Source organism: Myotis daubentonii, chromosome 14, assembly GCF_963259705.1.
Source record: "Myotis daubentonii chromosome 14, mMyoDau2.1, whole genome shotgun sequence".
NCBI lineage: Eukaryota > Metazoa > Chordata > Mammalia > Chiroptera > Vespertilionidae > Myotis > Myotis daubentonii.
The window spans coordinates 52,218,002-52,242,699 of NC_081853.1; the positions used below are offsets into that span (position 1 = coordinate 52,218,002).

Genomic DNA, 24,698 nt, shown 5'->3' on the forward strand with positions numbered 1-24,698 from the left:
CACATACCCCCTTCTACTATGTTTATTTCTCCCTGTGTGTCTAATCCACTGGAATACTGAAGTGTAAACTCCTGGAGATACGGAGTTTTAATTTATTGGCTTTATCTCTCTCAGGGCTCTTCATAAGTCAATCCTATAATCAGTAGTTATAAATAAACATTTGATGAATTGAAGAAAAGACAGAGGCATGTTGGGATGGAAGGAAGGAAGGAAAGAAAGAAGCAAAAACAGCTGGATGGAAAGTTGATGGATGGATATTATAGATAGTTGAAAGGAAGAATCGAAGAAAGAAAGGAAAAAATACGGGGTAGTGGATGGATGAATGGATGGGTGAAAAAGGGATAAATGAACAAATGGATAGAAGAAAAAAAGGATAGATGGGTTGGTTAAAGGAAGAATAGAAAGATGGAAGAATGGGTGGGTAGTAGGGTGCTGGATCGGACGGTGCATGAGTGAGTGAAAAGAAGGTTAGGTGATTGAATAGTTAGACAGAGGGATGGATCAAAAGATAAGAAGACAAAGGGATTAAGAACCAGTGGACAGATGGCTGGAAGGAAGGTTAGGATGAATGGATGGGCAGAAGGGAAGAAGAAAGGAATTTTGAGAATGAACGAGTAGAGGGAGAAAACTGATGGAGACGATAAATAGAAGAAGATGAATGGACATTTGGAAGGAAGAAAACGGAAGGGTGAATGGTTGGATAGATGGAAGGAGGGCTGTATGGAAGAAAGGATGGATGGTCAGATGATCACATTTAAAGCCTTCAAGTCTGAAGCTGGTGCCCCTGACATGAGTGGGTAGCCAGAAGAAAACATTTTTCATTCATCTATGAATAGTGTGACTCCGATCTCAGGCCCCACAGCTAGCTAATCGCTGTGGTACAGTGGCCTGATGCTGCTGGCACATTGGTATCAGGAAAGAAGAGACTCGAGTGCTCAGACCTGCTGAGGAGGACCTGCCAACACAGGAGGCGGACAGAATGTTCTGTGCTGGACCCCATCCAGCTTCAGGAGGCAAATATCAAATACAGACACATTTCCCGACACCTCTGATGTGCAGACCGTGGTGCTGGAGGCTGCTGAAGTGGGGGAGGCAGAGACAAACACAACACGTGTCTCCCCCGGCCCACAGGGACCCTCAGCTGTGCACCCTGAACAAATGACACAGGCAGCCACCTGGCAAAGCCAAGAGGGCAAAGGCCTGGACAGAGATAGAAGATTGTAATGGTTAAGATAAGGGAGAGATCGCTCCTAGCTTTTAGGGTCAGTGGCCACAGGTTAGTGTGAGTCTGACATACGAGCTCCAGCTCATCACCTCTCCACAGGGACCCTCTCCTCCCGTCAGTGCCCCCAGGAGAAGCCAGCGGTGTTAGCTCAGGGGTTCTCAATCCTGGCTGCACATTGGATATGTCCAGCAGTTTTACAAAAGACTGATGCCTGGACCCCTCCTAACCCTGTACCCCAGAACCAGAGAGATATGCGTCTTTGGGAATAGCAGTGTTTGTTCACTGTATTTTTTAAAAAATATTTTGATTGATTTTTAGAGAGAGAGGAAGGGGGGGGGAGAGAGAGATAGAAACATCAATGATGAGAGAGAAACATTGGTGGGCTGCCTCCTGAACACCCCCTACTGGGGATCAAGCCCACAACCTGGGCATATGCCCTTGACGGGGATTGAACACGGGACCTTTCAGACCATAAGCCGATGCTCTATCCACTGAGCCAAACCAGCCAAGCAATGCTCATTGTAGTGTTAAGAGCCACCCAGGTGATTCTAGAGTGCAGCCAGGGCTGAGGACCAAGCCGGCAGGAGGGCAGATTGTCTGTGCTGAGCAGGCCTCAGCTCCCTAAGGCCAGAGCCCTGTCCATGGGTGCAAGGTCATAGGGCCTTGGGGGGCCTCGTGTGCCATCTTGTTTTAAATGTAGACACAGAGGAGAGTAAGGGGTCTTGCTGGGTGGAGGCCAGGAACTGAGGACTCTCCTGAGGCTCATCGTGGTGAGAAAATCACGCACTGCCCGGATCTTACCACTGGCAGGTGACAGGGCTATGCTCGGACCCCTCGCTATGTGCTCAAGACTTTGCTTTGGCGCCGCCCTTGAGGGCCAGGCCTCCGAGCTTTCTTGGGCAACAGCAGCCATCAATCAGAGGTGCGGCCCCTACGCCCCGCGTGTGCCCCCTGAGCTACTCACGTTCACGATGAGGAAGTCAAGCCAGCACCAGGCGTTGGTGAAGTACTTTTTGAAGCCGTAGGCCACCCACTTGAGCAGCATCTCGAACACAAAGATAAACGTGAACACCCGATCGGTGTAGTCCAGCAAGGCCTTCACCGTGGGCTTCTGGTCAAGGTAGTAGTCTTCAAAGGCCTGGCAGGAAGGGCACAGAATGGCAGGCTGCCTGGGCTGGACTCCCAGCGCTGGGGCCCGGTGATGGGGCAGGACCCCACCAGGCCCTGCTCCCCCCCACCCCGCCAGGGTTCTGGTAACCAGCTGGCCTGTACTGTTTTGTTTTCTCTGTGCCATACAAACCAGGCCTTCCTCAGCCAACGGGCCCATGTGGTCGCGCTCAGACTTTGCAGGGGAGCTGAATGCAAGCGAGAAGGAGACCTTCTCAAACTGGAGTTTAGAAGTGAACCAAAGGGATGCTTACTGTGACCTGGTTTAAGAATAAGAGCATTAAAGGATGTTCCGCATGCTCACAGAAATGAAAGTAAGAATCGCCCGTGAACCTCTGGAACGATGCCCGAGCTCCCCGGGAACCAAGGAAATGTAAACGAAGACACGGGTTTTCTTTTTCTAGATCGGTAAGGCTAGAAAGGAAGGGGGCGGGGAGCCCCGGGTTCGTGTGGCTGTGGGGCTGGGGCCAGCCACTCTCCTGCATGGCCAGAGGGGAGGGAAAGCCAGTTCCCTCTTTTGGAAGGTCAGTTTGGTGACCTGTCTCAAAGGCTGCAGAAACCTAGCAAGTCTGCCTTCAGGAACTTACCCTGAGGACACGAAATGTCCTGGTGCCCCGCCCAGATCCTGTGGAAGGGGACAGAGCGCCCATGCCCCACCGGCTGTGAATGTTGGCAGCTGCCAGCTCCTGAATGCCCCTCGCGGAGGATGGCCCTGGGCTGAAGGAAGCGGGCGTCCACCTTTGGAGGTCACCTGCCGCCTCGGGAGGCAGCCCAAAGCCAGCGACTGACTGTGGGTTTAAAAGGCTTCCAGGTGGGACAGCTCTGTGGCGCCCTCTATGCTTCAGAGCTCCCGTGGGGCCGGGCTGAGACTGGACTTCCTGGAAACCTGTGTCTTTTCCTAGCTCCTTTCCCTGTTCTCTGGGCTCCTCTCCCAGGCGGCCCCTCCGAGCCACCATTGCATGAGCCAGGAGGGGCCTGTGGGCTGGGACACTGCCTGAGAGGTGACAGAGTGAATAACTGCGGTTTCAGTTTGGAATGTGTATGTGGTACATGCACAAGGACGAAGGGACGTGAGATTCTCTCTGAGTGGCAGGAGAATGGGTGATTTCTTTTCTTTGCATTTTCCCATCATTTCCAAGTGGTGGGATTTTTTTTTGTTGTTTTGTTTTTGCACTTTGTCAGATGAAAACTCATGCTGGTTTTTTTTTTTTTTTTTCCCAAAAGTACTCAAAGTAAAAGCATAAGGAAGACTAAATTTGGTGCCAGCCTATGGAGTCCCTTGGGGAAGGAGACGGAGGTGAGTGGAGAGCTGTTGAGGCAGGATCCCAGCTCCCTGCTGTGATGGGGGATGGGGGACGAGGGAAGTGGGGCAGCTGGAACGTGGGGAGAAGAGAGAGGGAGGGAGCAAGGGAGAGTGGAGGAGAGAAGGCCCATGAGGAAGGCATGAGCCAACGAGGTAATGAGGAAAGCCCCCAGTCAGCAGCAAATGTGGTTATTATTTCCAGCAGGGAGGGCAGGACGGAGGGCAGGGTCAGTGTGGGGAGAGCACCTCCAGCCTCCTCTTACCCTGCAATGCGGCCTCTGCACCCAGCCCTGGACGGAGACTGCTGTTCCAGGTGGACAGTCTCCGCCCTGCTGGTGCTGCTATGCCCGCTCTACCTTCCACCCTGGGGGCCAGCCCTGCTCCGGGGAGCCCTCTGCTACCTCCGTCCTGTGCCACCCCCACCTCTCAGATGAGGCCTTCTCAGCTGCCTTTGCTCCTCCCCGAGGCTGACCTGTACCCTGAGCAGTGTGGGAACCTGGCATTTAAGTGGGTGCCCAGTCAGTAGATTGTTTCCAGGTTGGAGCCAGGAGAGTGGGTTCTAGGCCTCCCTTTGATCCCTCCAGGTCCTTGAGCCGTGACTCCTCGCCCATACAATGCAGACAACTGGGGACGAAGCGTGCCCGCCTGTGCTGGCCTCTGCTTTGGTCCACTGGGAAGATGAGTGGAGACTGTGAAGCGACACGGAGCCACCAGACAGAGACGCATCCTTCCTTGTCCCACAAAGCCTGGAATTCGGCAAGGGGCTTAGGAAGTGACCCCTAACTGAGACTCTCCTTCATCTTGGCTCCAGACGAACTTACACGTGTGCATCTGTATTCAAAGACTGTGAGCCCTTCTAGCCTGGCACAGCGGTTGGCATTGAGTAGGGGCTTAGGAAGTGTCCCCTAACTGAGACTCTCTTTTCCTGCAAGGCACAGCTATTCGGCCTCTCCGGGCAGCTTGCTGGGAATGCAGGGTCCCAGGCTCCAGCCCGGATCTCTGGAATCAGGAGCTGCTTTCAGACAAGCTCCCCAGGTGACCACATTCTGAGAAGTGCTGTTGTAATGAGTGGCCGTGAGCTTTGAACACGTAACGGCAATATTTACAAGCGGCTTGATAAGACGAGGAAAGACCACCCTCTTTGTCCTGGGCCTTCAGAGAAGGCCGGTATGTTTGGGGGTCAGAAGGTGGCTGGCGCGTCAGGGGCCTCGGGATCATATGAGGGCTGTTGGGCTTTGTAACTGACAAGCTGGGTAACCTTGGACGAGTCCCTTAAGCCCTTCGAAGGTCAGTTTCCCCACCTGTACAGTGGGATGCACACACTCGCTGCTTGAAATGCCCGCAGCCGGGTTTAGCAGGCCAGGTGGGCGCCTCTAGCACCCACCATGCCCTGCTGCTGGGAGGAGCCCACGTGCTGGGCTGCAGCTCTCCCTCCAGCCACAGGTTGGGGACCTGCATCCCGGGAGTCAAGGGAACCCACCCATGCAGCTCCAGGCCTCTCCCCTTACCAGAGACCCGCTGCTGAGCAGGATCATGAAGACGATGAAGCTCTCAAACCAGCTGTGCTCCACGATGCGGAAGCAGGTCTTGCGCACCTGCCAGCCCACGGCCCATGGGAACTTGGCCGTGTTCACTTTGCACCAGGGGCAGCGGCGGAGGCAGCCTGTGGGGAGAGGTGCCTGAAGGTGAGTGACCGCCCACTGGGAAAGGGGGAGCATTTTTGCTCCAGCCCTGCAGGGAGACCGCTCTGCTGGGACATCCACCTGCCATCCCTTTGGAAAAGAATTCTTTCCTGGGATATGCGAGAAGCGGGGTCCCTCCCAGGCAGTCTCTCTATCCTGCCCTCAGGGGCTCCTCTCCACCATCGGTCTGGCCCACTCTCATCTCCTCCCAACCGTCTTCCTTCTTTTTATCTTTTTAAAAATATCTTTTTATGGATTTCAGATAGGGAGAAGGAGAGAGATAGAAACCTCAATGGTGAGAGAGAATCATCGATTGGCTGCATCCTGCGTGCCTCCTAATGGGGATTCAGCCCGAAACCCAGGCATGTGCCCTGACCAGGAATTGAACTGTGTCCTCCTGGTTCTTAGGTCAACGCTCAACCACTGAGCCACACTGGCTGGGATGACCCTCTTCCTTCTTGTAGATGCTCCCTGTGCTCATGCTTGCCTGTCCCCAGAGGCCTGACAAATCATGCGGCCTGGGCCTGGTGGTGTCTGAGGGGCCGTGCCCTGAGCCTGTGCTGAACTGGGGGCCACCACGTGGCTGGGATGGGGCTTGGGTCCAGCCCAGCCCAGGGTCACGTGGAACTGGAAACTAGAAGTGTTTTCTTTATGAAAAATTTTAATTTTATTCTTGAGGCCACAATTTCATGGTATGCTTTATTCATTTATTGCACAAGTATCTACTGAGAACATAATGTGCCTCGTTGCTCTAGACACTGAGGGAACTGAAGATGTCTAGAGCAATGAATGCCACAGTGTCTGCCCTTAGTGGCTAGGGGTCAAGTTAAATTCCCGATTTTTAATACAGTGTATGAAGAGTAAGGTGCAGTTTCTGTCTTCAGAGGTGACACGGAAGACTGAAGGCAACAGCACGTCCCGCCCCTCCTCTGTCCTTTATGTCCCGAATCAAGAGCGGTTGTGGTAGTGACTCCTTTTCCCCTGGCAACCTCAAGAGGGTAAGTTTATAACTGAGGGGTTTTCAGGGGTGCCGGGGAGGCCACAGCACCCATGGGCTATGTCCAACGTGGCATGAGACGCACATCGCGCCCCCAGGACTTGTGTCTGAGGCTGGTCCCTCGAGCCTGGGAGTGAGGCAGCCAGGGGGCCCTGTCTCCTGTGGACCCCAGGCCAGGGCCTTGGACACACAGGTGCCGGATGAGTGTTGAACTGGATTCGGGCCCTAATTCACGTCAGTTACCTTCCGTGAAGCAGTCGTCCGGTTCTTCCAGGTCATCGGCCAGCTCGGGGATCTTCCGAAGGATCTCCTCGGGATCCGGACAGTCCACCGTGCTGCCCTCGGAGGAGCTCCTGTCGCTCGCTCCCTGCAGGACACAGGCCCAGGGCAGTGAGTCCAGCTCTCTGAGGTTGCCGGGGAACCTGCACTGCAGGCCCGACCTGCTGCGAGCTCGGAGTTGCAGGGCTGGACCCGTTGGGGTGGGAGGGGGGTCCCTCCCATGCCTGCTGCCTGGCCAGCTGAGGCCCAGACCAGTGATGCTCTCTGAGTGATGCGAGGCTTTCCCCCTCCAGACCCTGATGGAGTGCTGGCGATGGCCCGAGACACCATAATTACACCCATAAAGACTGTGCATTCACTGGGCTTGAATATTTAACCACGGAGCAATGCCGCAGGGGCCCTGCAGCCCTCCCGGCAGCTCCGGCCCTGTAATGTCTCCAGATGAATTCAATTAGGAGCTGACGCTGCTGGCCTATTAGTAAACCTGATAGCTTGGCTAATGGACCCAAATGGTGGGGTGTGTTCCCATCTGTCACTGTCAGGCCCCTCCCTGCCTGGCCAGGGTCACGGGCAAAACAAAAACAAAACTAACACCCAGCAGTTGTGCACCGAAAACATGGACAGAGAAAAGCAGCCAGGGAGTCCTTAGCAGGCTCGGGAGGAAATCTGATTTCCGTGTAGAAGGTGCAACCCTCGCCCAGCTGGACCCAAGAGGCTGTGTTCATCCGGGGCTCCCAGGTCCCGTGTCAGCCCACCCTCTTATCTTCCGCTGCTGTGGTCAGCCTTGCCCAGGGGCCCACAGCCAGTAGCTGGCATTCCTCGGGCTGAAGGGCTTGATAACTTTGGGGATGAATGATATATCTTCCTTATCTTTGCCTAGTTCAGTGCCTGTCACAGCGTCTGCCCTTAGCAGCTAGGGGTCAAGTTAAATTCCTGATTTTTAATCCAATGTATGAAAGACGCTAACCCTCTACAGACACCTCTTTCCCTATAGCTCGTCTTCTTCAGAGATTTGTAGTGAAACCACCAAGTTCATTGTTACCTCCTCTAAGACATTCCTAACCCCCGAGTCCTCCTCCTGCTCAGTGTGCATATGGCTGTCAGTCGAGTGTTCAGCACTGACAGCCACTCCAGAGCGCCAGGATGTTTTTGGTGAGAGAAAAAGGTGTGGACAAAGGAACGCGGGGGTGGGAAGCCACGGGGGGGGGGGGCAGGGGGCGGCTGTCTCCCCCGGGCAACCCTGACTTTCATTGGCCGGCTTCACCCAACTCTCTCTGTGCACTGTCTTCGGTTTCCTTTCTTTTTGGTTGTCATTTTCTGGGCACTTTTTCCACTTCAGGGAAGAGCCAAACACTTGACAAGCAGCATCTCATTTAAGTTTCTAAAGATTCCTGCCAAGGTTACCATCCAGCATCACAGTGGAGACCGGGAGGCTCCCAGCCCCCCAGCCTCACTCTCCCTCCTAATGTCATGCCGAGTGGCCGAGGGGCTGGGAGGGACTTTAACAATTGCCAGATGTGGCCTGAGGTTGGGAGGTTGAGTGCAGCCTGGAAGACCCCACCTCTCCAGGAAGCTCTCTACCTACCTCGGCAGGGGCCTGAACGGCCGCCTGGTCTTTCCACTTCCTGCCCAGGTATGGAGCCAGGTCCTCAGAGGACGTTCCAGAGCCTGGGCTCCTGGGTGCCGGATGGTCCTCATAGCTCCCGACTTGCTGCAGCTGCTCCTGCTCGTGAGAGGGGATCCCAGCTCGGTACTCGGGCCCACCCTCCGCTGACCACTTCTAAATCAGGAGAGAGCTTGTGTCTATGGAACTACACCCTACTCATCCACGCACCCGTCCACTCGTGTGATGTGAGCGGGGAGACTCGATAGCCTGATAGATCTGTGTAACTCGTGGCTTCATTACTTACAAGCCTTGTGACCTTAGGCAAGGTACTTAACCTCTCTGATCGTCATTTTTCCCATCTGCAAAATTGAGAAGGCAAGGTCTACTTCATTCAGTTATGTTGATGACTTCAATATGTTCATGCTTGTAAAACACTTCGAACAAAGTGCTTGGCTCAGTCGATGTTAGCCATGACCATTGCCAATTGTCCAAAGGTCCGAGTGGTAGTGAATGTGGCTAGCGGGAGCCACCCAAGGACCCCAAAGTAACTAAAAATGCCTTTGAGTGGAGATAGACGCCCCAGAGTTCATGTCCTTTACTGTGGGGGTGGTGACGCCCTGCCCTTGGCTGTTACCCAGACAAAGGCATGTAAAATATGGCAGCTGATATCAGCTGCTGGAACACAGAGAAGTGACAGCTGCGGGGCAGAAGGCAATGGAAGAGCCACAGACTCAAAGCGCAGCTGTGTCAGGCCATTTAGTGGGATGGCCAGCAGCCCTGCGTGTCCTGGGCCCCACAGGGATCCCTGCCTTCCCATATTGTGCAGAAGTGCATGCCCCCAGTCATGGGGAAGAGGTTAATGAGGGTGGGTACACAGTAGGGAACTGTGCCAAGTATTTAAAAATATATTACCCAAAGGCTGAAATTCCTTGGTGCCAAAAGGAACAAGTGACATTTCCCTGTAACATCCCTTGTTGGGTAAATGAGTCCCATAATGACCAGGACTCCGTAGGCTTCTGCTGAAGGTTAGAGGAGCCTGCTCGTGGACAGCAGTTCTTAGAGGAATCTCATTAGCCTCTCACGCACAGAGCCTGGGTTTGGCGGAGCAAACAGGGCCGTGTGTGAAAGACAGCCCCAAGCACCTCCAAGTGGCCTGGGGCTCAAGGGGGCCCCTGCTCCCTGCTTGCCCTGGGAATCCTGACCCTTTCTTCCAGGTGCTCAAATGCCACCTCCTTCAGGAAGCATGGCATGGCTTGCACTTCCTATGTCAAGGGCGCCTCTGCCTGGCTAGCCTGGAGCTCTACCAGGCGGTGCCAGCCCTGATGTTGGTAAATCTCTGTATCATCATTTCCCTTCTGCCCCTGTCGCTCCCTCCCTGAGACTTCTCCTTGCTTCCCATGGCCGTCTAGTGGGAGAACTCTCACCTGCACATGTGGGATCACTTCCTGCTGGGAGCTCCCAGCATCCTCCTCCTCCTCCTCTTCCTCCAAGTCATCCAGGTCAGATTCACCCTCGGCAATGGGCACAGAGACCCATACGTTAGGATTGGTGATGAAGTCACCGTGGCTGTCCCCGGGGTCTCTGGGAGCCGGGAGCCCTCCAGGGCTCCCCAGGGCCGCATCGGCAGCGATGTGGTTCTTGACTTTGGAGCTGGAGAGCGGGATCTTCACCACCAGCTGGGGCTCTGCCTTGGTCCGCGAGAACAGGCAGGGCCTGTGGAAGAAGCTGCGAACAGTCTTCATGGTGCGATGGCCAAACGCCTGGACCCGGGCCAGGGCCACCTGCAGGTTGTTCATCTCCCCATCCTCCTCTGGGGCCGTGAGGTTGTCGGCGCTGAAGGAGTTCAGCAGCAGGGCGATAAACAGGTTGAGCACCTGAAGGGAAGGAGTGGAAGGAAAGACTGCTCAGCCAACGACCTGAGCCCCTCCATGGCCCACCTGGCCGCAGCGACATGGCAGGATAGCCGCACCCGGGCCTCTCCCTGCATCCCGGGATGCTTTCCCTCTTGGGGGAACGGACCGTCTGAGAGCAACCGAGGAGAGCCTTGGGGATGTCATAAGTGACCCGCCCCGTGTACATAAGCCTTGGAAGCCTGTTCTCCACCACAGAGGAGGGTCGCCCCTGCTGAGCGAAGGGACGTCCAGGGACAGCAGGGAGGAGCAGGTGTGGGCCTCCCTGGGACCACCTGCCAAAGCCTTGGGTCCTAGTCCTCACTCTGGAATCCTGGACACATCTCATTGCTTCCAACCTCACGCCTCACCTGTAAGCAGGGAGTGGGGATTCTGAACCTCTCAGACTGGCTGTGAAGAGGAAAAGACGGAGGGATGGGTGTAAAAGTGCTCAGAGAGGCAAACCTCCTGCCTGAGGGCTAGGGCCTGGGGCTCTGCAGGGACGGTGAGCTCAGCCTACGAGAAAGGGGTTTCAGCCAGCCCCGCACTGGGAATGTGGCCGGCAGGCATCTCTGCCTCAGGAACCTGGGTGGGAAAGACTCGGAAGAGCCTGGATTTGCTCTTTCATCCCTCTTCTTGGTTTAGCGTTCTCTGTCTGTAAAACTCTTACGGGCAAAGAACCTCAGCTGGTTGACTTCCAGGGCAACAAGTAAGGGGCCTCTGGAAGTTCACCTCCCCGCTCCAGCCAGTTGGTGCTGGGAGACCAAGGGGGCCCAGAACCAGCGTGGCTGGAGACAAGCTGAGGGCGAGGAGCCAGGCTGGGGCAGAGAAGGGGTGCTGGGGCCGATTGTCAGGACGTCTCCAGAGAGGCTCCCCTCAAGCCTGGGAGTGGGCTGTGTCATTGCCACGGTGGGCGGGACGCTGCCCATGGTGCAGCTTTCCTGATTCATCTTGTCCCATTGCGCTTGCTCCCTGCTCTTAGCCAGGCCCTTCGTAGCTTGGAGAAACCAGCCGGCGTTACTCCCCTGGAGAAAAATATTTTCTGAAACTCCCAGGAGCGGGGAAGGAAATTTTTCCTTTAACGACTAACAGCTATCCCTTATTGAGTTCCTGCCATAGCCCAGACACTGCAGCGGCAATTTGCATATGTCATCTCCTGTAATTTAATTCTCCCAGTAAGCCCACGAGCAAGCACTGTATTCTTGATTTTAAGGAAATGAGAGCTCGGGGATACTGTCTCTGGCGCTGGGTCGGCCATCACTACCAGCAGTGGAGCTGGGATTCTAAGCCAGGTCCTTCCTTTGCTGCCACGTGTGCTCATTCCCACAAGTCAGGCTGCCCCCCAAGGGACAGCTCTTACAATGTGACTTATAAATGACTCTGCAAAGTCTGAAGGCCTTCAATCCGGGAGGGACTCTGTGGGCATAAAAAATGTGCAACGTCCAAGCTTTTCAGGACAACCCGGAAGTTTCCACTGTTGCCCAGAGACAGTGCCCCCGGGGGGCTCCGCACTCACCACCAGGTTCCCCAGCACCATCACCGTCAAGAACAGGATGAGGCAGATGGACTTCTGGCCGACCTCCATGCAGGCCCACATGTTCTCAATCCACTCCCCGCAGAGTATCCGGAAGATGATGAGGAAGGAGTGGAAGAAGTCGTACATGTGCCAGCGAGGCCAGTCCTCGTCGGGCGCAGAGATCTTGTGCCGGTAGTCCCGGTAGCAATCCCCGAGGAGCTGCTTGCCCACCAGAGCGAAGATAAAGACAATGATGGCCAGGATCATGGTGAGGTTCCCCAAAGCCCCCACTGAGTTCCCGATGATCTTGATGAGGGTGTTTAAGGTGGGCCAGGACTTGGCCAGCTTGAGGACCCGCAGCTGCAGAGAAACAGAGACGGTGTCAGGTCCTGGAGGCTGTTCTCATCACCTTTCATCTCAAGTCTTGGCCAGGCACCAAAGGCCTAGGAAAATCACAAGGCAGCTCATTCCATAAAGACGGGGCGCTCCCAGGAAGGTGCCCTTGCAGAACTTGCTTCCTATGTCATGAGCTACTCAACAATATTATCAGTCCTCTGTGGTCCCTGCATATTCAAGGTGCTTCACTGACTGTGGCAAAGTCAGGGGGCTTATACTGGGGTGGTGGTCTTGCCGTACGTACTCTATTCTGTAGCCACTGGCCTCCTGGTGTGGGCCTATTCAATGGGGGTGGAGTATAGGCTGATGGAACTCACAAATAAGTGAGAACGGTCCAGTTTTGACCTGAAGGGAGGCTGGCCTCCCGCACAAAGGGCATGGCCCATTGCATTTGAGAAGTATTGGCTATTTCTTAGGGCATTTCTTATCTTGAGGCCATGGATGTGTGTATCTGTGATATCATAGATACTGAAATAGCAAGTATCTATGATATCCCAGACCCAGCAATAAATGACCCATGTGTTCATTGAATAGATCAACCAAACTGCCCACCTTATTGAATGCCAACCACTTGTATACATGGCACTGTGCCAGCCTGAGAGGTGTGTAGAGATAGGCTCCTGCCCTCATGGAACGAATGGTTTAGTTAACAAAGACAAGTCAAAGAGCTTGGCTGGCATGGCTCAGTGGTTGAACGTCGACCTATGAACCAGGAGGTCATGGCTCGATTCCCAATTAAGGCACATGCCCAGGTTCAGGCTCTATTTCCATTGGTGGGCATGCAGGAGTCAGCTGATCAATGATTCTCTCTCGTCATTGATGTTTCTATTTCTCTTTCCCTCTCCCTTCCTCTTGGAAATCAATAAAAAGATATTTTTTAAAAAGACAAGGCAGCTGAAACCGGTTTGGCTCAGTGGATGGAGCGTCAGCCTGCGGACTGGGAGGTCCCGGGTTCGATTCCGGTCAAGGGCATGTGCCTGGGTTGCAGGCACATCCCCGGTGGGGGATGTGCAAGAGGCAGCTGATCGATGTTTCTCTCTCATTGATGTTTCTAACTCTCTCTATCTCTCTCCCTTCCTCTCTGTGAAAAATCAATAAAATATATTTAAAAAAAAAAAAAGACAAGGCAAAGACCGCCCCCCCCCCCGCAAAGTCTTCATTGTACACCCAAATGTGCTAAATTCCACAAGAGAGCAAAAGCACCATGCATAAAGATGTATACACACTTAAAAAATACATTTGTGTGGTTCTCTAGTTTGTTAGAAAGAAATATCTGGGCTCAGCTGTCATGGGGTGTTTATGGAGCACCTACCAAGAGCCAGGCTCTGGATCGGGTGCTAGGATGACAGAGCAGGACAGCAAGTTTTATCACCCACACAGCAGTGAGTGCATCCCAGGGGAGGAGGGTTAACCCTCTTACACAGGAAGCGCTGTACCTTAGACCTAATCAGGATATCATTCTCCTCATACTGGAAGCAGAGCTTGAAACAACAATTCTGTGGACTGGGCATAGAGGCGGCTGACAAACCCTGATCAAAACTGAGTGTTTGTCACTAGACGGAGCCCTTTAGTGGAGGGTATTGGGAAAATGCAAACTTTCCTTAGCAACACGATTGATAAGTTTCCATTCTCACAGTAAACTCTGGACAAGAGCAAAATCAGAGGTTGGAGTAGGGCCCTGCCACAGGGTGACAGCCACCCACCACACCACAGAGTCTGAGGGGCCTGACTTGGGACAATGAGGGACACAGGGGCAAGTTCACTGGCACCTGGGCAAAAAGGCCAGGCATTGGCTCTTGTCTTAATCCCACCTGGTTCCTTAATTAGCTGGGGTGGGGTTGGGATGGAGAGTTTAGATATTAATATAGTTGGATTCTAATACAGTTGACCCTCAAACAACATGGGGGTTGGGATGCAGGTCTCCCATGCAGTCAAAAATCCATGTATAGCTTTTGACTCCTCCAAAACTAAATTATTAATAGCCTACTGTTGACCAGAAGCCTTACCCACAACATAAACAGTCAATGAACACATATTTTATGTTGTATGTATTATATACTGTGTTCTTACAATACAGTCAGCTACAGAAAAGAAAATGACATTAAGAAAATCTTAAGATTAAATACATTTACAGTATTTATTGGCGGGGGCGGGGGGAGGAAACCTCGTGTAAGTGGACCCACACAGTTCAAACCCATGTTGTCCAAGGGTCAACTGTATTAGGATCCCCTAAGATAGCAGTTTGTTGTCCATAATTAAGCTTATATTAAACTGCGAGCACGTTGTGTATAATTCTCATTATAGGGTATAAATGGAGTCATCCTCTATTAATCCTTTCGTTGTCTTTGTAAAGGACAGGAAAACAGGGTCCCTCCATTTGCTGTTCTAGAGATGTCTGGGCTTGGGGACCACTACTGTTAGCCAGTCAGTCAACACTCACTTACAGAGCGTCTGATGCTGGGCTGTAATGCATGCGCCCCCACTTCCCCAAACCACCTGGCTGGCTCCTGCTGACACTAGAATGAGTGGTGCAGGAAAGCAGCCCCACCTGTGTCCATGTTCCCCTTGACCTTCACCTCCACCTCCACCTCCACCCCCATCCAGTTGCTCTCTGTAGCCTTTGCCCAGCTTAGCATTACCACAAAAGAATTGCTTCATATTATCATGGAAAATTTATAAACTATTGCTTTTAATAGTTGCTGAGTATTCTTTCATATCCAATTAACCTCTCTAGTTAATCCCATAACTAATCTAAAATTTTCTGTTTAGGGGGAAAAGTACACTGCTTCATATTCCAATCGATAAGCCATGGGGTTAAGTCTTTCAGTGTTGAAGACCAGTTAGGTTTTTTTTAACGAAACGAAGCCACTCTTAGCAAAGATTTTACTAATGGTGTGGCCACCACTGAGTTGAGAGAGAAAGGCATGGGGACCAGAAAGCAAAGAAATAAAGCCGCGCTGAGAACTCTGTCAAAGAAAGCACGCGGGCATGTTGCACGCAGAGCGGCCTGAGGCTGGCCGTCTAAGTTTTAAAGGAAGTGAATTGCAAAGGAAACCATGGCCCCTGACTGCAAAGCCTTTGTCTGTTTAAAAGGTAAAATGAGCCTCGGCCTCCCATTTCCCGCAAGCTGTAGGCAAGCTCTGAAGGCTGTACAGGCCTGGCTTGCATCATACTATGACAGGAGAGAGAAATACCCCTTATTGGGTGGAGACACTGAGTTCGGGGACTGTTTGTACAACACGAGAATTATTTACTGTTGATTCAGTCATAGATTTTAAAAAAAAATTTTATTAAAAATATATTTTTATTGATTTCAGAGAGGAAGGGAGAGGGAGAGAGAGAGAGAAACATCAATGATGAGAGAGAATCATTGATCGGCTCCTTCCTGCCCACCCCACACTGGGGATGGAGCCAGCAACCCCTTGCATGTGCCCTGACGGGGAATTGAACTGCGACCTCCAGGTTCATAGGTCGATGCTCAACCACTGAGCCATGCCAGCTGGGCGAAGTCACAGATTTAAAGAAACAAAATAAAACTAAACTACTTAACAGAATTGTAAGTTGGGAAGGGGTAACAAATGAAAATTTGTCTTGGAGGAAAGTAAAGATTTTAGCTAACTTTCACTTTGTTTAAGCTAACTGCTCATGCTGGAATTACTAAGGTAAACCACTCAAAGAATAAAAACAGAGTCTTCTGTTTCAAAACCAATAAAAGGGAAAAAGGAATAAAGAAAAACAAACAACCTAAAAGAAATCGAGAAGGGTGGGGGCAGAGAGAGAGAGAGAGAACACAAGTGTACTTGAGCACCAAAGCAAATGGAAAACCCCAAATGTAAGGACAGACACATATCCAGATCTAGGGGTGCTCACAGAATGAGTGGACTACTTGCTTTGGTTCAAAGACAAAGATTGGATTGTCAGAACTGGATAAGAATTTAAAATCTGACTATGCTATCTACAAGAGACATATAAAAAACCTTCATGATACACAAGGATTAGAAGAGAAAGAATGCATAAAGATATATGAGGCAAATTCTAAACCAAAAAAAGAAAAACCCACACACAAAAAAAACCAAAACAAAAAATAAACCCATTCTTGAATTAACATCAAGGAAGGAGATTTTTAAGGCAAAAAGCATTTTAGGGACAAAGAAGGTCAATTCTGAGTGGTAAATTTCACTTTACTGGGAAGATATAACAGCTTCAAATTTGTATACATTTAATGACACAACCTCAGGATAACACCAGAAGGAGAAAGAGACCTCACCATAATCATGGTGGGAAATATTTTTATACACCATTCTCTCATAATTACTAGACCAAGCAGGGATATAGGATATTTGGACCATGCCATGAACTTCCTGTACTGAGTGGATTATGCAGTATATTGCTCCCTGCAACAGCAGGAGGCACATTCTTTTCAAGAACATAAGGAACATTTTCAATATATTGAGCCAAAAGGAAATTATCAATATATTTCAAAGCACTAACATCATACAATACATGTTCTCGGACTATAACACAATGAAGCCAGAACGCAATGGCATACAGATAACTGGAAATACCACATATGTCTTGAAATTGAGAACCATGCATCTAATTAACCCGAGTCAAAGAATAAATCAAATTAAAAATGAGAAAATATTTAGAACCAAATAATAAGGGAATTCTACACATCAAGGTGGTTCTTAGAAGGAAATTGAAGTCTTAAATGAATATAGTGGGGAAAAATTGGTTGACAATTCCATCTTAAGAAGTTAGGAAAGGATGAATTATGCAGAACGGAGAATGTAATTAAGATAAGATGCTGGGTTAATTGACACATAAAACATCAATGAAGTACAGAGGATCCACAAGCTAACAGTTTGTTCTTTGAAAGGATTGATTAAATTGACGATTTTTTTTGGTAAGACTAAAAAAGTAAAATAAAGAAAAAAGATGAGAGAAAGCACAAATCATTATTTTTAAAAGAAAAAGGTAACATAAGTACAGATGTTGTAGGCCCTTAAGAGATAACAGCATAGCAGCTGACTGGGTGGCTCAGCGGGTTAGAGTGTCGTGCCATACACCAAGAAGGCTGTGGGTTAAATTCGCGGTCACGGCACATACCTACTAGTAAATTGTGGTTAAAAAAAAAAAAAAGAAAAGAAAAGAAAAAAAGATAACAGCACAGCACGCACAACTTTATGTCAATACACTTAAAATTTAAATAAGAAGGAAAATTTTAGAAAAATACAACTTACCAAAACTACTTTGAGAAATAGAAAACCTGACTAGTTCCACAGCCATTAAGAAAAGTAAATCATTAATGAAAAATCTTGACCTCCAAATGCCTTCATTAGAGAATTTTACGAAACCCACCAGGAGCAAATAATTCCAATCTTACCCAAAGTTTGGGTGTCGAAGAAGAGGAATATTTTTCATGAAGATGAGCATAACCTGGCAGTTAGCATACTAAAGCCTGGCCAAGGACAATGCAAGCCAAGGAAAGTAGAGGACAAATATTACTCATTAATACGGATGCAAACATTGTGAGCAAACTCTTAGCAGGCTGAACCTTCCAATGTATCAAGATTATATCATGATCAGGTTGGGTTTATCCCAGGAATGCAAAGTTGATTTCACGTTAGAAAATCAATTAATATAACTTACTTCTCGAATAGATTAAAGGAGAAAGTCTTGTGATTATTTTAGTGCATGCAGAACAACTGTTTGATAAAATTAAACATCTATTCATAATAAAAATATATGTAGTATGTATACTTTTTATTCCTCAACTGAGGATATGTCTTTATTGACTTTTTTTAGAGAGAGAGGGAAGGGGGAGAGAAGAAAGAGAGAAAGGAAAAGAGAAAGAGAGAGAGAGAGAGAGAGAGAGAGAGAGAGAGAGAGAGAGAGAGAGAGAGAGACATCAATGTGAGAGAAACATTGATTGGTTGCCTCCCACATGCACCCTGACTGGGGATGGAACCCACAGCCTTTTGGTGCACAGGACGATGCTCCAGCCAACTGAGCCACCCGACCAGGTCCACAACAAATATTTCTAACAAAAAAACTTTCCTAAAATGATTTTTTTAATCTTTAAAAATTGTCCCAAATATCAGGCTTGGTGAAATATTGAAAGCATTCTCTCTGAGAGCAGGAGAACAGCAAGGATGTCTGCTGTGAACACTCCGTTCCAACAGTGTGCCGGATGTCCTAATCAGCACGATAATGTAGAATCTAATGAACAAAATGAACTGACGAACAAAATGGAGCCAGAAGCATGGATACACGGGACAGACCGGCTTATGCCCGAGGGGGAGGGGGCTGGGGGTGGCTGGATAAAGAAGGAGAAGGGACTCCACAAGAACAGAGATGCAAAGTCCATGGACACGGACAATAGTTTGGTGAAGGAAGGGGCTGGTGGGGTGGGCGGGCAAAGGGCCGGGGAAAGGGGGACACGTGCAATTGTGTCAACATTAAAAATGTTTCATAAAAACCCCAATGGTATAAGGCTTAGAAAAGAAGAGACAAAACTCATTATTTGCATGATATGATTGTGTTAATACATTTAAAAGATTATATAGATAAATTGTTAGGATTCATGAGAGATTTCTGGATACAAGGATATTAAATAGCAAAATGCTAGTAAAAAACATAAAAACCAGAAAAGGAAATTTAAAGAGATATTTCATTTAGAGCTTAGGCGCCTGCCTCTTATCATCATTTTCTAGATACTTAGAAAAATCTGCCTTTTGGTGAAAACTGTGATTTAATTCGGATCCCCTCACATTCCCAGGTGATGGCTAAAGGGCCCTGAGGCCCGCTCTGCCTTTCTCCTCCGCAGGCTGCCGAAGGCACCATCGTCTCAGGCAGATGGCATCCCCTGTGGTCCAGGGCACACGTGTGTCCAGGACATGCTTCATTTGGCCTGTGGAGTGTTTGGGTGGAAGGGGGCAGAGGAGGGGAAGAGGAGAGGAGGGCATCTGTAACACTGTCAACAAGTTTTTAAAAATTTTGAATTACTAGCCAATATGAAACATTTTCACATAAAATCTGGATTTCTGTTTTCTCATAAAAAATTAGAAACTCTGACAACAATGGGCGAGTCCCCCGATTTCCGTGTCCTCCCTGGAGCCGGGCTCTGTGCTGGTCGGCCTAGATCGGACTGAGTGGCCCCTGCCTGTTTTATGGGACAAGTGCCCGCTGCCAAAAGCTCTTCGTTGGCCAATTTATTTCACTGCCTGCCTGGTTCCTATGGGCATTTGCATTTGCCACCCCAATGCAGGGACCCCAAGTCCAGGAGCTCAGTGCTGTTTGGCTGGGTTCCCTGATGGGGCCCTAAGCAGACTTTCTGGCCTGGAAATGGACTTAGTGACACTTCTGAGCTCTGTCCCCTTCCTTCTGTCATCTCTCCGGAGCTGGACACTAGGCGGCCAGTGGGCACTGCGAGAATACTGAGAACGGGGGTCAGTGAGGCACCGCGCTTCCTCCAGATGGCCTTGGAAACTGGGACATCCCAGTGACCCCTGACTTTCCTGGCAATCTGACAAACCTGACAGATGTGGCTCTTACAAGAGTGGGTGGCTGTGGGCAACGGGGCACCAGCTACTTGAATGGAAGAACTGCTCCTGTAGAGGGTGCACTGGAGCTGAGTTTGGAGAAGAGTCAGGCCATGAGGCTAGTAGGTGGCAGTTTTCGAGGTGACACGTGGGGGCTGTGATTGGGGCACTAGGGAGTCAGAGGATGACCTCCGTGAGGCGGGAAGAGCGGGGACTCTGGGGTCAAGCAACCTGGCTTTGAAATGCAGGTCTGCTGCTCACCCCCTCGCCCCCTCACCCCTCGGCAGCTGGGAGACTTTGGGTGGTTGTTTAACTGCTCTGCATCTCAGTTACCCTCAGCTATCCATGAGGATATCAGAAGCAACTCTCGTCTTAGCAGGTTTGGCTCAGCCCATAGAGCATGGGCCTGTGTATTGAAGGGTCCCGGGTTTGATTCCGGTCAAGGGCACATGCCCGGGTTGCAGGAGGCAGCCAATCAATGATTCTCATCATTGATGTTTCTCTCTCTCCCTCTTCCTTCCTTTCTGAAATCAATAAAAAATTAAAAATAAATAAAATAAAAAAGCAACTCTCTGTAAATCTGAAATGAGGAATGTTATGGGAAAGGATTAGCGCTGCGCCCATATCATCAGTGCCCAAGAAGCAATAGCTGCTGTGAGTATCCTCGTTACTGTTACTTGACAAGAGAACAGGAGGGTGCTGGGAAGTACCCGCCTGCTGCAGATGAGGGGACCCAGGTCCGGACAGGAGAAGGCACGCCCCCACTGTGAATAAGTGAAAAGCACCAAGTCTCCTCTCCAGCTTCCAGGAGTCATGTCCTGCCTGCTTCCCCCAGGGACAGGAAGGGAAGAGGGAGCAAGGGACAGGGTCTGTTCCCGGGGGTGAGCCTCCCCGGATGTGGGGAAGTTTCCCGAGTCCCCAAGAGGGGCCCTTACCAGGCGGAAGGACCGCAGCACCGCCATGCCTCCCTTCTTGGACGTGACCACCTCTATCAGGCTCACGGTGACAATGATGCAGTCGAAAATGTTCCACCTCTTCTGGAAGTAATAGTAGGGGTCAAAGGCAATGATTTTGAAGAGCATCTCAACCGTAAAAAACACGGTGAAGACCTGCGGAGGGAAATGAGGAGCCATCTCAGCCAGGGTCCCTGGGGGCAGCGGGCAAAGATGAATAGGGCAGCAGCGAGGTGTCTTTGTTTTTTTGTTGTGTTTTTTTTTTTTTTTTTTTGTAAACTAGCAAACCCCTTTCCCTTGTTTGTGTTCAGCGACTATATTATCTGCAGGCTCCTGGAGGATTGGGGCTGGATGTGGCAGCAGAGAGAACTCTCTGGACCAGAGCTCAGGGCATACGCATTGGAACCCACACTTGAGTGTATCCATCTGCAGGGTGAAGAGGGGGAATAAGTGGGTAATCATGAGGATAATCGTTATGACATAATTATGTAAACGAGCAGTCAATCTGGTTCAGTAGTTTAAGGCGTGGATGATGGGGCGACGCAGACCCAGATAAAAATCCCAGCTCGGCCATTTCCGAGCTTGTGTAAGCTGGGGCAAGTCACGCGTCCTCTCCGTACCCCAAGCTCCTCGTGTGTACAGTGAACATCAACGTGAGATAATGCCAGTGCAGGCCTCAACAAAGGTCCTGGCAGACAGTCATTCGCTAATAAATAATAGCTATTGGCAAGAGGAAAAATAATATACTGTTTCAAGTTCTTTCCCACTCTGAGTGTCTTAGGACAGAATTCTGACCTCGAAAGAGGCCAGACCCAGGCCCAGGCCACACAACAACCAGCAGGGAAGGGAGACAGGGAAGAAGAAAGCAGAGACCAGGGGCAGGGGTTTGCTGTCAGTGGATCTCATCGATGCCTGTCACCAGCCTGGGCAACAGAGGGTTGCACTGCTTTTATGAGAAGGAATGGGTTGAGAGTGTCAGGGACTTGGCTAATGGCACAGACTGCAACTGTGTTGTTCAAAGGGCATCTGTGGGGTGCGCTCTGTAGGCAAGTCAGTGTGGGGTGCGGGGGGATGGGTTAAGGTCCTGTGCCCTAGAGAAACCTGGACAAGCCTCACTCCCCTTTCCCAGCTGTGTCACCTGGGGCGGGATTCATAACCTCTCTGAGTCTCAGTGCTCCCTTCTGGGCCGTGAGGGTGATGATAATCTCAGAAGGTCGTGACTCTGAGCTAATACTTATAAAGCACCTGTAGGCGCCCCGAATGCCTGCCTTTCTTTCATTTCAAAAAAACAGGCGCTCTGCTCTGTCACAGTGGTGGAGGCCTCTCTCTCTCTCTCTCTCTCTCTCTCTCTCTCTCTCTCTCTCTCTCTCTCACCTCAACCTCTCCAACTGTAAAAATGGGGGTGTGGACTCAGAAGTCTCTTCCATAAAGCCCTCTATGGTCTACGCGGACTTCTTAAAAATAAGCTCTCTCTTCTCTTCCCATTTCTCCTTTTCTGGAAGGAAACGGGAATGTCCATATCTTTACACCGGAAAGTGGCCTTTACACTTATTTCAAGGTAGAGGCATCTGAAACCGGGAGAATTCAAGTGGTCAGGGCTTTCCTGGTCCACTTCCCTGTGCTCTTCATCCCCAAGCAATTCCCACCAGCTCAGCCTGGTCCTCTGGACTTGACTTCCTGAACTCAGCGTCCACACATCTCCTGCACTGCTCCTCTGCCTTCAGCTAGCTAGCTAGACCAACGCTCCAATCAATGAGGGCATGCGGCCACCCCACCCAGACCTCCCCGGCCACGGTGGCATGGTGGTGGCTGCCAGGCACTCACAATGTTGCCTATCTGGAACATGGTTTCGAAGGTGTGGCTCATGTTGTGGTGCTCCATGGACATGAAGACTGTGTTCACCACGATGCACAAGGTGATGGTGAGCTCCGCAAAGGGGTCCGTCACAATCCTAAACAGAAGTGTCTTGAACTTCAGCCACGTGGGGCAGCACTCCCAGATCAGATACTTTCGAGCCAAGCTGGTCAGGCAGGGTGGGCACCTCCGTTCAGATTCCTCCAGTTCTGCATCACAGGTGTAGTCAATGACAACTGTCAGCCAGGAGTCACTTCAGACCCCCATCCCCTAGACCCGTGGTCAGTAAACTGCGGCTCGCGAGCCACATGCAGCTCTTTGGCCCCTTGAGTTTGGCTCTTCCACAAAATACCACATGCAGGCGTGCACATTCAGTGTGATTGAAACTTCATGGCCCATGCGCAGAAGTTGGTATTTTGTGGAAGAGCCACACTCAAGGGGCCAAAGAGCCTCCCTCATGTGGCTCGCGAGCCGCAGTTTGCTGACCACTGCTCTAGACCTTGTCATTACGAATAACCACTACCTTCAATCTCCACTTCAGCCTCCCTTTCTCCGATTAGTGTTTCCTAGTTTTTGAAGTTCCTTCAGTCCAGCAACCCCAGTCCATCCTCTCCCCATCTAGTCCTCCAAACCATGCAGCCTACACTTTTTAACTGCTCATCACCTATGTCATGTCTTTACTTCTCAACTTACCTAAATTAGAGTTCATGTCCTTCCCTCTACTGAGTCCTTTGCAGACACCTGCAGTTCCCTTGCCCCTCTCCCCCTTCATTGTACTTATCTGGCAGAACCCCAACTCTGAATAAACCCAATGCAAAGGCTATTCCGCACCTGACCAGCTGAACCTGGATGCAAAAAGTACATGACTGCCCTAACCGGTTTGGCTCAGTAGATAGAGCGTCGGCCTGTGGACTGAAGGGTCCCAGGTTCGATTCCAGTCAAGGGCATGTACCTTGGTTGCAGGCACATCCCCAGTAGGGGGTGTGCAGGAGGCAGCTGATCAAGTTTCTCTCTCATCAATGTTTCTAACTCTCTATCTCTCTCCCTTCCTCTGTGTAAAAAAATCAATAAAATATATATTTTTAAAAAGTACATGACTATGTTGGCTGGTCCCACTAGTGATTCATGAGTCCCAGTTGGTCACTGTCCAAAAATTCTGCCACATTTCTCTATTTCAGACTACTATTTCAGCCAGCCTTCTAGTCTACTATTTCTCACTTCCTCCTCTCTCTCCTCCAACCTCCATCTCCCCCACTCCACTCCTCTTTCTGGCACTAAAAAGAAGCACAGGAAGCAGTGCTGAGTGAGGAATCTTGCAGAGACACCATTGTGGCAGGAAGCAGCCTGTCTGTGAGGCAGGACAGGAAGAGACTCAGCCTTGTAAACAGCCTCAACTTTGCTGCTCTTGACCGTCTGGGGAGATACAGAAGCTAAAAGAATTATGCACTTGCTAGCTTGTAAATGATCAGGGTTTTCCCCCCAAAGAGTCTTCTGCAAAAAAACTATTCCAGAAAGAACTTTCCTCCTGTTATTATTAAAGAGATGTCCCCCCCTCTTATTAACAGCCAATGTCTCCACCTGTGCGTTCTCTCCTGCTAGCCACTTCAAGAATTTATGGAACATTCCCTCTCTTTCCTTTATGTTCAATCTCTCCCATTCTCACAGATCATCTCTATTATCGTGTAAATGTCCTTTTTAAAAAAAAGCCACATAAGAAAACCAAAATAAAATCTTCTTTCAACTCTACTTACACTATAGTGTCATTTTTACTATCTACTTCTCTTCACAGAAAAACTTCTTGAAAAAGTTGTTTATATATAATATCTCCAAATCCTTATCTCTCATTTATTCTTCATCCCTCTCTCCAATGTGGCTTCTGCCTGCTCCCCACCCACACCCCACCAATCCTCTCTTGCTCAATCACCAAACACATCACATGACTGAAAGCCCTGGACTTTTTTGAAGCTTGATCTTACATGTTTCTATAGCATTGCCTCTTCTGACCTTTCTGTTTTTCTTGAAGGAATTTAGACCTTTGGCTCTGTGTTGAATATATTCCCTGGGTCTTCTCTTATGCCTAGGCATTCCTGCCTAGCCTCCTCTACTGACTGCGTTTCTTCTGTTCAATCATTAAAGGTTGTTGCTTCTTAGAACTTTGTCCCAGACCTTCTCATCTTGCGTGATTCCCTCAACATCATCCATCCACTTGCACCATTTCAAAATTACCGTCTGTATTCAATTGCTTTCAATGGCGTATCACTAGGTCACTCTCAGCGTCTAAGCTCTA

General features: G+C 50.1%; 1 protein-coding gene across 3 annotated transcripts in view; it reads right to left on the reverse strand.

Annotated features, from left to right (window-relative positions):
• Positions 1–24,698, reverse strand: part of SCN10A (sodium voltage-gated channel alpha subunit 10) — an 80,735-nt gene that overhangs the window by 17,158 nt on the left and 38,879 nt on the right. For 2 of the 3 annotated variants that reach the window (XM_059662930.1, XM_059662928.1), the window contains 8 exons: positions 22,382–22,620; positions 20,540–20,713; positions 11,665–12,024; positions 9,684–10,133; positions 8,239–8,379; positions 6,618–6,741; positions 5,204–5,358; positions 2,190–2,363 (listed from right to left, as the gene is read on the reverse strand). In XM_059662930.1, the coding sequence (XP_059518913.1) occupies positions 2,190–2,363; positions 5,204–5,358; positions 6,618–6,741; positions 8,239–8,379; positions 9,684–10,133; positions 11,665–12,024; positions 20,540–20,713; positions 22,382–22,620 (1,817 nt within the window). The remainder of the gene's footprint in view (positions 1–2,189; positions 2,364–5,203; positions 5,359–6,617; positions 6,742–8,238; positions 8,380–9,683; positions 10,134–11,664; positions 12,025–20,539; positions 20,714–22,381; positions 22,621–24,698) is intronic. The other variant, XM_059662929.1, reaches the window with a different exon arrangement.